General features: G+C 41.6%; 1 protein-coding gene across 2 annotated transcripts in view; it reads right to left on the bottom strand.

Moving 5' to 3' along the window:
• Nucleotides 1-12552: 12552 nt before the first annotated feature.
• The window catches only part of BASP1 (brain abundant membrane attached signal protein 1), a 70988-nt gene continuing 66265 nt past the window's right edge, over nt 12553-17275 (bottom strand). For both annotated transcript variants that reach the window (XM_049861438.1, XM_049861449.1), the window contains exon 2: nt 12553-14181. In XM_049861438.1, the coding sequence (XP_049717395.1) occupies nt 13471-14172 (702 nt within the window). In that variant the 5' untranslated portion in view covers nt 14173-14181 and the 3' untranslated portion in view covers nt 12553-13470. The remainder of the gene's footprint in view (nt 14182-17275) is intronic.

The following is a 17275-nucleotide window of genomic DNA, read 5'->3' as shown; positions in this document are numbered from 1 at the left end:
AGTGAGCAGCTGTTCCTTCTGCATAATACGGTCTAGCGACAACTTTGGCTTTTGCTCTTGTGTGATATGAAGAGCCAATGGAAAGTCTTGAGCTTGAGCTTACCTCTGCTTGTGTTTTAGCAGATTGCTCCGGCTGCTCTGTTGAGAAGAGTGTCAGAGGGCAAGAAGGGGCAGAGAAATCAGCTAGGAGGCTATTTCAATAATCAGGATAAGAGATCCATGGGACCTTGGACCAGGAGGGCTTGAGTGATTGGATCCTGGTTGTAGCGGACATTAGAGTCTATAGAATTTGCTGACCTATGAGATATCCAGCATGATGGAAGCAGATGACTGAAAGGTGAAGTCAGCGTTGTTGGTGTGATTACCTGTAAGATGAACTTGCCATTAGTTGAGCCATGAAAGGTTTGAGGAGCACGGTTGGCAAGAAAAACCAGAAGTTCCCTTTTGGACGTGTTAACCACTGAGATACTTGTTAGACATCCAAGTGGAGTACCCAGAAAAAAAAAAAAAAAAAACCCAGAAGGCAGTAGAATTTTGGAGTACAGAGTTCAGGGGAGAGCTCTTGGCTCTGTTTTTATGCTCCATTACATTTCTAGCACTGGCAGGAATAAAATACCGGGCCCATCCAACCAGCTGCCATCAAGCCAGCTCTGATCCGTGGTGTGTTAGGATAGTACTGTGCTCTACAGGGTTTTCAATGGCTGGTTTTTAGGAAGTAAATCATCAGACCTTTATTCTGAGGCACCTCTGGGTATACTCAAACCTGCAACCTTTTGGCTCCTTCAAGAGTGTTAACCATTTGCAGCACCCAGGGATTCCAACTGTCAGAGAGTAGCTACTTAATATTTGATGAAGTGAAATGGGCGAGACTTCTATAAAGCCCTTCTTTGAGAAGTCACTGGTGTAGTGTAAAGTGGAGAGAGAAGGAGGGAGGGAGAGAGGATGGACACACTAGGAGAGCAGACCTATATGAAAAATGCTAGATAAACAGAATGAGTAAAGTCCAAACCCAGTTAATCCATAAAATAGGATTTTTCTTTAAGAGAGATACTGGTCATAAAAATCAGGGCAAAGGAAAATGAAATGGCCTCGGTCCCAATTGCTCCCTTGTTCCATAAGGGAATGAGCGGCACTATAGTGTATCCACATAACCACAACCTACTCTGAGCCAGGGGCTGTGCCATAGTCTACCATCAGTCCACCCACAAGGCCCTGAGCCAGGTATGACTCTCCACTCCTTAGACAACCACATGGATGGAGGCTCTGAGAAGTCCATTCCGTGCCCAGGCCACAGAGTTAGCAAAGCTACTTCATCTTCCTTCCCTAAAGGCAGTTTGTTCTTCCACCTTGTGTCATATCTTAGTTCTTGGTTATTTAATTAGAATCTTCTCAGGAAAAGTACCTTGAATTTCACCCTATCCCCATCCCTTCAAAAAAAATCTGGTTTCCAAGCATTGTGTATGTGTTTTATTTTTTACCTACAAACTGGGCTGTCCTCTGTAGGATAATTGAGTCTCGATTCTGGGTCATAGACATTTTTCATGTACTTCCAAGGAAATACTAAGAAACGTCTTCCCATTGCATCTTTCTTCTACAATTGAAGTAGGAAAGGCAGGCTGGAGCTTATGATCCCGGCTTTCTTCAGGAGCAGAGGTCTCAGGCAGAATAGCTCTGGTTCGTTGAGTATATGTCATAAGCCAATTACTGCCATGCCTTACTGAAAATGCAGCAACACAATTGTCATTATTATTTCTCTACTCTAGTGAGGTAAGTGAGCCTCAAAGATGATAAATAACTTGCTGAAGGTCAGAGAATAAGTGTTTATGAAAGTGATGTCCACCCTCCACATTCCATAACCAACCAGTTGTGGCAGAGTCAACTTTGACTCATGGCGACCCCATATATGTCAGGCTAGAACTGTGCTCCGCAGGGTTTTCAAAAACTGATTTTTCAGAAATAGATCACCAGGCCTTTTCTCCATGATATGTCTGGGCTGACTCGAATTTCCAAACTTTCATTTAGCATCTGAGCACTTTAACCATTTGCACCCCGCCCCCCCCCAAGGGCTCCTCTACTTTCCACAACAACTACTAAATCAGAATCTTGGCTTGGGGCCTGGAGTGTTTTTATTTTAATATCCAAGAACATTCTTATATAGCCAGTTTGTCTGGCATTTAGGAAGCTTTCCCGTGTCTTCTGGAATTGAGCTCTCTGTGGTAGGATCTTCCAGATTTACTTGTAATAAGCACTCTACATCAAGGACTATTTCAGATACCTTATATCCTAAACATGGAGCCCTGAGGATGCAGTGATTAAGAGTTTGACTGCTACCATATATCCTAAACATAGCCTCCCTTAGCCTTACTCCTTGAATAAACAGTAAAGGAAGGAAGATGAGTAAGGAAGAGAGGAGTTCCAAGCAATTGCATTTCTCTTCCTGAGCAATGAAGAATGAGGGTCTTGCAAATTCAGCATACTATTGCTGTTGTGAGGTGCCATGGAGTTGGTTCTGACTCACAGAGACCCTACAACAGAATGAAACACAGCCTGGTCCTGCACCGTTCTCATGAATTGTTGCTATGTTTAAGCCCATTGTTGCAGACACTGTGTCAATCCATCTCATTGAGGGTCTTTCACTCGTTTGCTGACCCTCTACTTTACCATGTATGATGTCCTTCTCCAGGGACTGTTCCTTCCTAATAACATGTCCAAAGTACATGGGAAGAAGTCTCGCCATCCTTGCTTCTAAGGAGCATTCTGACTGCACTTCTTCCGAGGCAGATTTCTTTGTTCTTCTGGCAGTCCATGGTATTTTCAATATTCTTTGCCAACACCATAATTCAAAGGCAAAAATTCTTCTTTGGTTTTCCTTATTCATTATCCAGCTTTCACATACATATGGGGCCACTGAAAATACAATGGCTTGGGTCAGGGGCATCTTAGTCCTAAAAGTGACATCTTTGCTTTTGAACACTTTGAAGAATTCTTTTGTAGCAGACTTGCCCAATACAATGTGTCTTTTGATTTCTAGATTGCTGCTTCCGTGGATGTTGATTGTGGATCCAAGTAAAATGAAATCCTTGACAATGTAATATTTTCTCTGTTTATCACAAAGCTGTTTACTGATTGATCCAGTTGTGAGGATTTTTGTTTTCTTTATGTTAAGGTATAACCCATGCTGAACGCTGTAGTCGTTGATCTTCATCAGTGTTTCAAGTCCTCTTCACTTTCAGGGAATGAGGTTGTATCAACTGTATATCAAAGGTCATTAATAAGTCTTCTTCTAATTCCTCTAATCCCGATGCCCCGTTCTTCATATAATCCAGTATCTCAGACTATTTGCTCAGCATACAGACTGAGTAAGTATGGTGAAAGGATACAACAGGGATGCACACATTTCCTGATTTTAAACCACGCAGTATCCCCTGTTCTGTTCAAATGACTGCCTTTTGGCCTAGGTGCAGGTTCCTATGAGCACAATTAAGTGTTCTGGAATTCCTATTCTCTGCAACGCTATCCATAATTCTCTATGATCCACACAGTTGAATACCTTTACATAGTCAATAAAACACAGGTAAAAATTTTTTCTGATAGTCTCTGCTTTTAGCCAAGGTAAATCTAATGTCAGCATTGACGCCCCTTGTTCCACATTCTCTCCTGAATCCAGCTTGAATTTCTGGCATCAGCTGCTTTTGGATGATCTTCAGCAAAATTTTACTTGTGTGTGATATTAATGATATTGTTCAATAATTTCCACATTCTACTGAATCACCTTTCTTTGGAATGGGCATAAATGTTGATCTCTTCCAGTAGATTAGCCAGGTAGCTGTCTTCCAAATTTCTTGGCTTAGATGACTGAAAACCTCCAGCATTGCACCCATTTGTTGCAACATCTCAGTTGGTAGTCTGTCAATTCCTGGAGGCTTGTTTTTCACCAATGCCTTCAGTGCAGCTTGGGCGTCTTTCTTCAGTACCATCGGTTCTTGATCATATGCTACCTCCTGAAATGGTTGAACCTCAACCAATTCTTTTTGGTATAGTGACTCTGTGTATTCCTTCCATCTTCTTTTGATGTTTCCTGCATCATTTAATATTTCGCCTGTGGCATCCTTCAATATTGCAACTCAAGGCTTGAATTTTTTCTTCAGTTCTTCCCACTTGAAAAATGCCACGCATGTTCTTCCGTTTTGGTTTCCTAACTCCAGGTCTTTGCACATGTCATTATATACTTTTCTTTGTCTTCCCTAAAACTTCCCTAACCACCCTTTTAAATTTCTGTTCAGCTTTTTTACATGATTTTTTTTTTTTTTTTGCTGTGGCTACTCTACGTTCAAGAGCAAGTTTCAGAGTCTCTTCTGACATCCATTTTGGTCTTCTCTTTTTTCTTGTCTTCTTAGTGACTTTTTGCTTTCTTCATGTATGATGTCGTTGATGACATTCCACAACTCCTCTGATCTTCAGTCATTAGTATTCAATGGGTCAAATCTCTTCTTGAGATGGTCTCCAAATTCAGGGGGGATATACTCAACATTCTATAACTAGAAAGAACTATGCCCTTAAAATGTATTTAAGAACTATACATTTAAGATATATATAATTGTTATAGCTCTGGCCCAGTGTAAGCGTTTGTCTCAGAATGAAATAGATGGGAGGAAAGAGAGAAAGAAGGAAGGAGGGAGTAAGGGCGGGAGGGAGGGAAGCAAGGAAGGAAGGAAGAAATGGAAGAAGGAATACAGCCCCATTATTGCTATATAAATTAATTAGCTGACCCCCCCACAAAAAAATATAAGTAGAAGTAGGGGATTTGATAAGAAAAAGAAAACACAGGAAACAGGGTAGGGAACAGAAAAAAAAAGGAACAGAGGAGGGAAAAATAGACAAAAACATTATAATAATGTTCTGACTAGCATCAGAAGTGTGAGCAAATCTTTCAGGTACTCTAATCAGTTTGTGTTATAATTGTGTCTATTTTGGGTTTTGTTGCTTTTACTATTATGTGTGTCTGTGTGTGTGTGTGCGTTTTATTTTGAAAAGGTGGAATTTGCTGAGAATGTCAAGGTAATTTCAGCACCTGAAAGGGAAAGCAGCTGAATAGGTAGCAAGCAAAATACAGTCTCTATTACCTTCCAGCTCACAAAACAGAAAGCCTGGGCATTTGCATACTAGTCAGACTCTGTCAGCTGTTGTGGGTGGTTCCGGCTGGGTGCTAGCTCTATTCTTAGATGTCTCTGCTGAGGCAGAGGAGGATGGAAATTGTTCACTGTTGCTACAAGATCTTAGAGTCAGTTCCTTTCAACGGGGCTCGCCTTTAAGGATCAAATTTCCCAAACCTGGGTGAAAGGCTGTAGTAATCAAACTTGCCGCTCCCTTTTTCTTTTCATGGAGAAACTTCAAACTGAACTGTTACTGTCCTTAAAACACAGAAATGTGATCTTTTCCATTTAAAAATTAGTTTCTTTACTTGGAGGCGGGGGGTGGGTTAACACTTTCCTCCTCAGCCTTTTGGTTAACAAAAAAGTGTGTTGGGAGTGAATTCTTTTCCTGGAAGTAAAACTGGTGCCTTTTTCCTTTGACTAATAACATGACATGGTTGACCTTCTGGTTGTGTGTCTCTCAACCAAGATCCAATTGACATTAAGGGTTAATCCATTCAGTTATGAGCCTTGAGCCTTTATTCCCTGCTCCATCATATTTTCTACTTGAATGAGTTCATAGCTGGAGAAGCCAAAAGACAGTGAGGTTGCCAGGAACCATCTTATCTTTCTAATCACTGGAACTCAGTCTTTAAGATAACTTATTTAAAACTTATCAGAATATTTGTTCAAGTTTTAAAAACAAAGTGGTTTTTGTTTTGTTTTGTTTTAAGCTTTTGTGTATGTTTCTACACACAGGGCTTCAGGGAAGCCTGTAGCCTGACAAAGCTGTCGATGACCTGAAACTCTCTGCTCCAGAATCAATGAAATATATGTAAAAAGCATATGCGAGATGAGAATTCTCCAAAAGAACATTTTTGTTGAGACTCTTTTACCCTTAATCTCTGAAATCTGGGACCACATAAGTAAAAATGGAGCCCTGGTGGCCCAGTGGTTAAGAGCTAGGCTGCACATCAAAAGGTCGGCAGTTCAAATCCACCAGCTGCTCCTTAAAAACCCTATGAGACAGTTCTACTCTGTCCTATAGGGTAGCTATGAGTTGGAACTGACTCAATGACACAAAACAACAACCACCTAAGTAAAGACACATGTGAAGAAACCAATATGATCGTTCTTTAAAGAAATCAAAATCGGTGCATATTACCCCATTATTTTGTCTTTTAAACAATTCCTGTATTGACCTGAGAGACTCAAACAAAAGAAATGGACACATAATATAAGGGCCAGTTAGTTTATGCTGCTACTGGTGCTGTTAGTTGCCATCAAGTCGGTTCTGACTCATGGCGACCCCATGTGCGCAGAGTAGAACCACTCCATAGGGTTTTCAAGACTGTGGCCTTTCAGAAGCAAATCACCAAGCCTGCCTCCCCAGGCATCTCTAGATGGGTTTGAACAACCAACGTTTTGGCTAGTAGTCAAGTGCTTAAGAGCTTTTACCACCCAGGGACTTCTAATTAATTTATAAATGAATGCTGTCAAAAGTGAATTTTTCCTATTCTTAGAGGAAATATAAAACTACCTTCAAAGAAAACAAAATGAGGAACAATCGTGGAAAATATGAAGGTCAAGTATAACCCAGATAAAAAACCCAGTGCCGTCGAGTCAAGTATACACGATACATATAAGCATGATGTATACGTGATATGTACATATATATGCTATATATGAACATCATATGTATATGAGAGTGAAGTCTATGTAGGATATTTTGATTTTTCTATTTCAATGTGCACACTCACCCTAAGTACTTTTCTTAAAGATTATAGTTCTTTTTTTTAATTTTTATTGTTGTAAAGATCAGTTTTCAAAAAAGATATTCCCTCTAGGAATTTACTTAAATACATAGGTGGACGGAAGCATACAGCTTCAGAATGAAACATTATTCTTGACAAAATGAAGACTGAGAAAAACTCGGAGACATATGCTAAAAGAATGGGTCCTGGGCTTTGGAATTCATACACTAATGAAATTTCTGCCATTAAAAAGGCAGGAAGCATGTGTTGTTGTTAGGTGCTGTCAAATCGGTTCTGACTCATAGCAACCCTATGTAAAATAGAATGAAACACCGCCCAGTCCTGCGCCATCCTCACAATCGTTGCTATGTTTGATCCCACTGCGGCAGCCATCATGTCAATCCATTTCATTGAGGGTCTTTCTCTTTTGCGCTGACCCTCTACTGTAGCAACCAAAAAACAAACCAAACCCATTGCCATTGAGTTGATTCCGACTCATACTGTACCAAAATCATTAAAAAAAAAAAAAAAAAAACCCACTGGCATTGAGTCAAATCTGACTCATAGCTACCCTATACCACAAAGTAGAACTGGCCCATAGGGTTTCCAAGGAATGGCTGGTGGATTTGAACTGTGGACCTTTTGGTTAGCAGCCAAGCTCTTAACCACTGTGCAACTAGGGCTCCAAAAGTGTACAGGCTAATAAGGCCTGTTGTTGTTGTTAGTTGCCACTGAGTCAGCTCTGACTCATGGTGACCCCATGTAAAACAGAACAAAATGTTGCCTGGTCCCGTGCCATCTTCACAATTGTTGGTATACTCAAGTCCGTTGTTGTGGCCACTGTGTATTTTGAGTGCCTTCCAACCTAGGGGCTCATCTTCCAGTACTGTATCGGGTAATATTCTCTTGTGATCCACAGGGTTTTCACTGGCTAATTTTCAAAAGTTTATTGCAAAGCCTTTCTTCCTAGTCTGCCTCAGTCTAGAAACTCCACTAAAACCTGTCCTTCATGGATGACCCTGATGGTATTTGAAATACTGATGGCATACCTTCCAGCATCATAGCAACACACAAGCCACCATAGTAGAACAAACTGACAAATGGTACTAATAAGAAATTTTTTTGTTTGTTTTGTTTTTTTTAATCATAGAGATACATCTTCATGAAAAACCCCTTACACATTGCCCTATTGGTTTTTCCACTACCACAGTCACACCCTGGCCAAATAGTAATCCCTGTACTAAATATTTAAATTGTGTATAAACCACTTAGCAGATCAAACAGTGTCGGTCTTAAGTCAAGCAAAGTTTGCCTCTTTTATAAGCATGCACATAGAAGTTCATCTGATGACTCATCCCACAATTACTGGCGGTACCGCTATTTGGTAAATTCGCAAAATTACCCTGCCAGCATCCAGTGTTTATTATTGTGCAAATTAGTTAAACACAAAGTTCAAAATAAGTGCACACTTACCCTTGAAAAGCAGGATAGAAATCAACAGGATGGAAGTTAATCTTATTAATCCTGAAACCAAATGTTGTTTAACATCAAAATATAAAATTTCATAAGTTCCAAATATTATAAATAAAAGATGTTTTTCCTATAAATGAAACTTGGCTGAAATCTGCTGCATGTAAAAGCCTTATATCCGTACAGGAACAGCATAAGACGGGCATCACGAGACCTGGCTCTCCCAGGAGACGTTCACTGAAATGGCCCGAACGTGGTTCAGTGAAGATACCACACTTCAATAGGCCATGATGTTGCATGTTCTGGGAATTACAGTTTCAGAGGGATGCTTTATGAAGAGTTTGTGTAGCAATGCAGCCCTCTTGCCTCTGCTAGCACGTAATTACTGGCCCAATTTAACCAGTTAACTAGTTGTCACTGGGTCGCTTCTGACTCTTGGTCACCCCACGTGTCTCAGAGCAGAACTGTGTACCATAGGGTTTCGATAGCTGGTTTTCCAAAAGTAGATCACCAGGTCTCTCTTCTGAGGTACTTCTGGGGGGATGTAGACTTCAAACCTTGCAGTTAGCAGGCGAGCACATGTATGAACCATGTGCACAACCCAGGAACTCCTTACAAAAAACAAAACCAAACCAAACCCACAGGCGTCGAGTCAATTCCGACTCATGGCGACCCTGGAGGACAGAGTGGAACTGCCCTGTAGAGTTTCCAAGGAGCACCTGGCGGATTTAAACTGCCAACCTTTTGGTTAGTAACCATAGCACTTAACCATCAGGGTTTAACTAAAGAATGTCTAAATCTCATCAGCACCAGATCTGTGCACTAGACCTGGACTTTGGCCCCCCTGAGAGAGGCTGAGAAAGGCGGATGGTGCTCCAGGATTGTGCCCGTGTGTGGCCTCCATGTCACTGGCCAGGGACAGGCTTAAGACAGCTTTCTCTTAGGGTTGAGGCCAGCTAGGGTCACACTGGACTGCAAGGAGAACCCCAGTTATGTGGAGGCAGTGTCGGCAGAGAGGACCCTCGAGGTGGAGCGACAAGCTTGGTGACCTTGGACAAGGTAATGCGGATTCCTGAGCTTCACCCCCCCACCTTGGGATATGCACCCACGAAGGTTAGACACCAATTCCTTCACTCTCCATAGAGGAGTCACTGTACACGCTTGAGTTAGCGAGCTGATGAGGTGATGATTTCCCGAATAGTTCTCGCTTGCCTGCTTAGCAGCCTGTGTACTCACTCCTTCCCTTGTTCAGAAGGGAAGAATCTGGGTTAATCCGAAATTAACGTGGGCACCTGACATTGTTACCTTCCTGGCTGCTTAGCCACTTACTCCCACACATACTAGATTTTCTGCTCAATATCCAATTCAAACTACGACTTAAGTGCTTTTTCGTAAGTATGGTAAAATTAAATGTCATGAACCATGTTTAGGTTAAAATGGTTTAAATATCTTTTGTGATCAGATTTCTGGTATTCTTTAATTGCTTGTACAATTAAATTAATTTATATATATATACAATGAAACCTGAGAGCCAGAATTGGATGGAACTGCCCTGTTTTTCACCTTTGGCAGGGTGCAGTCTTACCACTTTTCTATTGCTTGTTTTTAGTGGAAAATATTTGTGTTTTCCTTCTCTGACAGGTTTCCACCTTACACAGGTTCCAGCTTTTGTAGGTATGCATCTGTGTGTATGTATAAACAAAAACCCAGTGCCGTAGAGTCAATTCCGACTCATAGCGACCCTATAGAACAGAGTGGAACTGCCCCATAGAGTTTCCAAGGAGCGCCTGGTGGATTCGAACTACCAACCCTTTGGTTATCAGCTGTAGCACTTAACCACTATGCCACCAGGGTTTCCGTGTGTGTGTGTGTGTGTGTGTGTGTGTGTGTGTATGATGCCCTGGGGCACAGTGGTTAAGAGCTCAGCCGCTAACCAAAATGTCGGCAGTTCAAATGCTCCAGCCTCTCCTTGGAAACCCTATGGGGCAGTTCTACTCTGACCTATAGGGTCGCTATGAGTCGAAATCGACTCAACGGCAGCCAGTTTGGTTTGCTTTCATACATACATCTGTATCTATAGATTTGTATATGAGCCTTGGTGGCACAAAGATTATGCACTAAGCTGCTAACCACAAGGTTGGCAATATAAACCCACTGGTAACTCCACAGATGAAAAAACCTAGCAATCTGCTTCCGTAAGGATTTCAGCCTTGGAAACCCTATGGGGCAGTTCTTCTCTGTCCTCAATCTGGGTCGCACTGAGTCAGAATCGACTCAGCAGCACACAACAACACATATATATGATTACACTTCTCCTTCATCCTACTGAACAACCCTAAGTGTAAATAAACTGAGGAAAATGTCTCCTTATTGCTAGTATATATTTAGAGTTATAAATGTTAATCCCAGAGGCTGATTCGACTGTTGTCACCAAAAAGCCTAGTGATTTTTTAATTAAAGGGGGGAAAGAAAAAGGTGAACATGTAACTTATTACTTCCACGTTTTCTGCAAGAAATACATGGTATTCACTATTAGTAACTACATAAATGTTCTCCACGGTTCACTGAATCCCTGCCCTCTCAGCACCCACCTCCATCCGGAAGCTATTTTACATATGCTACGCCATGTCAGGAATGGCCCAGATGTTCCCCTGCTATTTTTCTTACCCAAAGTAGTTGCTTGGTGGTTAATGAGTTTACATATTTCTTGTTTGCTGAGCTTTCAAGCATTAAAAGTTTAACTTGATTTTACTCTAAAGTGCGAAGAGGTGATCACAGACCTTGAACTTGACATGTATTTGCCTGTTGCTCCGTCTCACCATTTTGTCTTCTCCAAGACGATTCACTGGCAACATCTTAGGAATATCCAGACTACAAGCTACTGGGGCGGAAACTGGAGAGGACTGTGTTCTCCATTTCTGCTTAACCAAGTATGATGTAACCCCTAAGGATGGAACCAGCTGCATCCTCATCCACGGTGTCACAAAGGACCCTTTGGAAATTAATTCTATTTCACAAAACCTATAAGAAATTTCCTATGTTAGTTTTCTAAAGTGTGAAATTGTGTTTGAGTGTTGGGTAACTTTAAATAGTGTTGGGCAATTACCACCCACCACCCACTCCCTCCAAATCCTGACTCTTAGCAGATTCAAGCATAGGAAAACTTTGAGGTGGTTAAGGTCAAGCTCAAGGAACCATGGGTGGCACAAACAGTTAAGCACTCAACTACTAGCTGAAAGTTTGGCAGTTCAAACCCACCCAGAGGTGCCTTATAAGACAGGCTGGGTGATCCGCTTCCAAAAGCCTTGAGAACCTATGGAGCAGTTCTGCTTCGAACACATGGGGCCACCATGAGTTGGAAGTGAAATTCCCCGATACCAATTCTCTAACCCTGTCTCCATCAACAGCATATGTGGAACCTAAGTAAACTTACGGTCACTATTCAAGCTTTGGAAGAGAAATTAAGGGCTGGAGGTGGCATCCATCTGTTGTTATATCCCTATTCACCGTAATATAAAATTGTCTCCAGGCATGTACAGAAACTACTAAAGATTTCAGAATTGAAAGAGGCCTTGCCTTATAGATGGATCATAAAGACTAAGCCTCCTTGTATTTAAGGCAAGGGACACCTTGAGAAGTTGGAAGTGACTTAAATGCCATGCAAGTGATTAGTGGCAAAACCAGAACAAGAATCAGGCCACCACAGAGGCCAGTTCCACATTTGTTTTCATATGGTGGCAGTCTCACTGCCTCCCTCACAGCCTTGGGGTCCCCTTTCTTGACTTTATCATAAAAATAATGAAGGGGTAGAATAAAATAATCATCAGCGGTTCCACAATTTACACACATCCAGCTTGTTTCTATCCAATCTTACTCTTTTCTTCCTCACCTTCAAAACCAATTCTATTTGTCTTTAATGTGTTTTATTCAACACAATTGTTTTTAAATAAATCAACGGCAATACATTTTTATAGGGTGCATATTTTTTTGGTTTAGCCTCTTCCAAGAGAACTTATTGACACCGATCCAGCTATTTATTTTAAACAGATAACTTTCATGGAAATTGAAGGACCCCCAAGCTTATACTTTCTATCCAAATATCTCCAAGAAAATGCCCAGTACAGAGTGTTCTGTTTGGCCAAGGTAGTTCTAAGGGTGGGGTGGAGAAGACAAAGAAAACCAATAGTCTTTCTGACTTCTTTTTAATTGTTTAACTTTATTACTGTTGCACCATTTATACAATTACATATAATTTCAATGCATCCATTGTACATTTTGTGTGTGTGTGTGTGTGTGTGTGTGTGTGTGTGTTTTCCATTTTCCAATGAGTGGTGTGTTGGTGTCTGTGACACAGAATGGAAGAGAAACTGGAGCTGCAATGAATGCAGACTTTTTTTTTTTTTTTTCATTTCCACTGACCAATAAACAGAACTACAGGTGCACCCAACCACGGACATGCATTAACTCGTCATGAGAAATCTAGGTAGGCTAAGTAGGATGAGAGAATGTTTGTTCCTCCCAAAAATATCTGGAGAGGAAGAATGGGGGGTTGGCATGGAGATACGTGTGGACAAGCTAAGTGGGCTCTGTCTGAAAGTTGGCTTCATCCACGACATTTAAAAAAAAAAAATTATCAAAATAAGAAAGGCTGTAAATTAAAAAGAAAACACAGAAAATACTGCTTTCATCAAGATCTGATTGCCTTGGTACAGGCCCTGTGGGCAGAATCAAATGCATCGCTCCCAACCCCATTGTAGAAGAAAAGATACTAGGATCTTAGCAGTGGGGCACACGGAACAGTTCAGGTACCAAAGATGTACTGGACTTTCAGACGCTACCTTTAAAATCCAGGACTGACTGGCAAAGTTGACCGAAGGTATATTAGATATTTCCCCACAAAAATACTATTTGGATTCTCCCCACCCCCTCCCTCCCTTGATGGGACAACATTCTTTTTTTTTTTTTTTTTTCTCCTTGGGCAATACATTTATCATTACTTCCAATCAATCTGAAACAAGTTAGGATAGCAGAGAAAGAGAGAGAGAGACAGAGAGAGACAGGTTGTTTTTGTTAAGTGGTATTTTTTTTTTTTTTTTTCCCATAGGATGTCCTTGTTACTCTTTCACCGCTACGGTTTGATCCGAATTAGCTGCTGGGGTCTCAGCAGGTTTAGCCTCTTCTGCTGGGGCTGCAGGGGCCTGGGCCTTAGGTGTAGAACTAGGTGCTTCTGTCGCGGCAGGGGGCTCCTTGGAAGATGGGGCAGCCTCAGTGCTGCTAGGTTTTGAGTCTGAAGCTGGGGCCCCGTCACTTTTCGTTTCCTGGTCGGCAGGAGCTGCGGGAGCCTCAGTCTTTTTGGGTTCCCCTTCCTCCTTGCTCTTGTCATCCACTTTAGTGGGTGCTGTGGTTTCCGCCTTGGCATCAGCACTGGCCTCAGACGCTTTAGGGGCGTCACCGCTGGCTGCGGGGGTGGAGGCTGCAGCCTGCTCTTGCTCTGTATCCTCTGGGGGCTCGGGTTTCGCCTCTGCCGCCCCCTCCGTCTTCTCGGGCTCTGCCTTAGGCGCTTCTTCCTTGGCTACGGCTGTGTCTTTGCCACCTTCCTTCTCTTCGGTCTTGTCTGCAGCGTCCTGGGCATCCTTCTCTGGCTTCTCCTCCTTGCCCTCCTTCACCTCAGTGGTCTCTGCAGCCACCTGGGTGTCATTCTCCTTCGGGGTTCCCTCCTCTTCAGTTCCTGTCCCTTCAGCCTTCTTGTCTTTGTCCTTGGCTTTCTCATCATTGACACTGTACCCCTTCTTCTTCTTGCTCAGCTTGCCTCCCATCGTGGAGTTCTGTACGGAGACACAACAAAACACAAAATGGGTTACTTGTCAAGTAAGAAGACTAAACACTTGGCAGTGAATACGGTGGTGGCTGCACATAGCTAATGTAAGTGAGATCACTAAATTGAAAAAACGTGGAATTGGCAAATGTGTTATATATGTATTTACAACAATAAAAAAAAGCCAACTATGAAGATGAAAGGAGGCTGCAGTTGAAAAATGAAAGAGCTCAGGTACAGAGCTCTTCACTGCAACAAGGTTAGGAAATAATAAGCTGAAATCAAAGAATCAGGGATTAGAGAGGAAGCCTATCTGTCAACTGTAGAGAGAGGTGGAGCAATATTTGTTTCTTATCTGTATTCCTGCTTCTAATTCAAATTCCAGGTGTTGAACACTAGTATACAAAATGGCGGCGGCAGCCATTTTACATCTAGAATCTTGTAGTCAGCACACCTTCATAATGTTAAAACACTGCCCAGAGAACCTGAACAGCTGTGATAAAGCACACATCACAGTTTTCTAGAAAATAATCTCAAAATACAAGCTGTTTTCAAACTCTCATTTCTAAATGTGTCCAGATAAGCAAATATATCTTCAAAGACCAAAGTCAGGTAGGATTCCATCCACATTTTTAGGAAGCAGAACCAGTTAAAGGAAAACTATTGCCCAAGTCATGAAAAGCGTAGCTTCCTGCTATGTTTTATCAATTGTGTTCGATCTGTGCTCATTTTTTTAAAATGTGGTTTTGGTTTAAAAAAAAATCCATAGTAATATAAAATTCTTCTTTGGTATCATCTTCCTGATTAGAACACAAACTGCATATGCAAGTTTGGTGGTCATTAACAGCTTTTTTCACTCAACATGAAGCCTCCAACTTCCTTTGAGGCTGCCACTGTGATTCTGGCTTAAGAACCTCAGACTACAGTTGAATCCTAAATTTTTCTCCTCTGGTACCAAAACATAAATCCACGTCAATCCAGAACAGTTGCCAGAGCAAAACAAGCATGGCTTTTAACTTTTCCTTCCAATGCATTTTTATGGCACCAGATACAAGTAAGAACCAACTGAAATGCTGCTCTTTGGAGGAAAATTGATTGCTTATCCATAATAAATCATGACCGTCACATTCCACTGTCCCCTTTAGTCCCCACAAATAAGCCAAGTCCAGGAGAGAATGAGTGCACGCCTTTCCCCGGGCCCCAGTGAAGGTTACAGAGTACAGGTAAGACCACCTGATTCTGTCCCAGTCAGGGTCTACCCATGGCAGAATGGTAAAGCACTCTGTTATGGATTGAATTGTGTCCCCCAAACATGTTGTAGTCCTAACCCCTGCACGCAATAGAAGTTTTCTTTTGTTATGTTAGTGAGGTCATACAGGAGTAGAAAACAACCAAACCAAACAAAACCCAGTGCCGTTGAGATGATTCCAACTCATAGCCACCCTACAGGACAGAGCAGAGCTGCCCCACAGAGTTTCCAAGGAGTGCCTGGCAGATTCAAACTGCCGACCCTCTGGTTAACAGCTGTAGCACTTAACCACTACGCCACCAGGGTTTCCAACCAGGGTACGGTGGGTCCTAAATCTAACCCCTTCTGAGTCGTGTCTTATAAAAAGAGAGACACCACCTGAGGATCCCTCTACAACCCAAGAAACACCCATGGCTAAAGATGCTGAAAGGAACCCTGATGGCACAATGGTTAAGAACTCAGCTACTATCTGAAAGGTTGGCAGTTCAAACCCACCCAGTAGCTCCACAGGAGAAAGACCTGGCGATCTGCTCCTATAAAGATTACAGCCTAGGAAACCCTATGGAGCAGTTCTACTCTGTCACACGGGGTCACTATGACTCGATAGCACCTAAAAACAAAACACAGATGCTGAATAAGACCAGGAAGGATCTTCCCCTAGAATCAACACAAAGAGAGCATAGCTCTACCGACACCCTGAACTTGAACTCTGGGCCTCCAAAACAGTGAGAAAACAAAATTCTGTTCTTTAAACCACCCACTTGTGGTATTTCTGTTACAGCAGCACTACCAAACTAAGACACACTCCTTGTCCAGTCATCTATTCCTTTCTTTTTTTAATGGCACCCATTTGGAACAGAAAATTTGCTGTTGATTCATTACACTCCTTGCAATTATGATTCACGATAGTGAAATACCTACATATATCTTGTTTAAAAGTTGGGTGTTGGGTAAAAAAAAAAACCGAACCTGTTGCCCCTGAGTCAACTCCAATTCATAGCAACCCTACGAGAGTACTAGTCTTCATTCTAAACTTGTCCACCACTTTATATGCTAATTTCCTTCTTGGACCAACTTTAATAGTTGGGGAGAAAAAAAGGCAATAAACTGAAAAATAAAATACTGCTCCTATCCTCAAGGAATGTTTTTCTTATCTATGTAGAGAAAGAATTTCTCTTATATGTCTTTTAAAAAAAAAAAAAAAAGGAGTGGATTTTGGTCATAATTCATTTTAGACAACCAATAGGCTCTATGTGATGTAATTTTTGGCTATTTCTCCCTCAGAAATGAAAGCAAACGTATATGGTACAAATACAATTATATACACTTTTATACCACAAGAAGTCACAAAGTAATAAATGAAAATAAAGAAATAAATTGGGGCCAGTTTACACTTCTTTGATTTTTTTTTATTGGCTGGTCTACATGAATGGTCTATAATAAATATAATTCCATCTCTATATTTCAAGATGCACTCTGGTACATGATGTTGAGCTGAAAAATAGAAAACCTGTCACGCCAGCCATTCCTATCCTCTTCCAATTCCGTAATAGAAACCCAGGCACCAATTTAGAAATTACAGAACAAAAGGCAGTTTAAATATAGCGTGGATCGCCTACATAATATAGAGGACTGCTATCTGGCACACACAGCATGAAATTCTATACAGCTATCTCCACAGGTTTAAAGTTCACAAACCTAAAATCTAAGTTACTAAAACTGGTTTTCTGAAACACAGTTACGGCCACAGTCTACGCTTTGTTTCAAGCCCAGCTGCGATGAGTTTCCGGGTAGAAAGTGAACGCACTTTGTCTCGAAATCTGTTTTTCAGACACGAAGTTGAGAGACACTCCTG

This window comes from Elephas maximus, chromosome 2 (genome assembly GCF_024166365.1).
Source record: "Elephas maximus indicus isolate mEleMax1 chromosome 2, mEleMax1 primary haplotype, whole genome shotgun sequence".
In the NCBI taxonomy this organism is placed as follows: Eukaryota; Metazoa; Chordata; class Mammalia; order Proboscidea; family Elephantidae; genus Elephas; species Elephas maximus.
The sequence above is the reverse complement of the archived record's forward strand: the minus strand, read 5'-3'. Positions and strand labels throughout refer to the sequence as shown.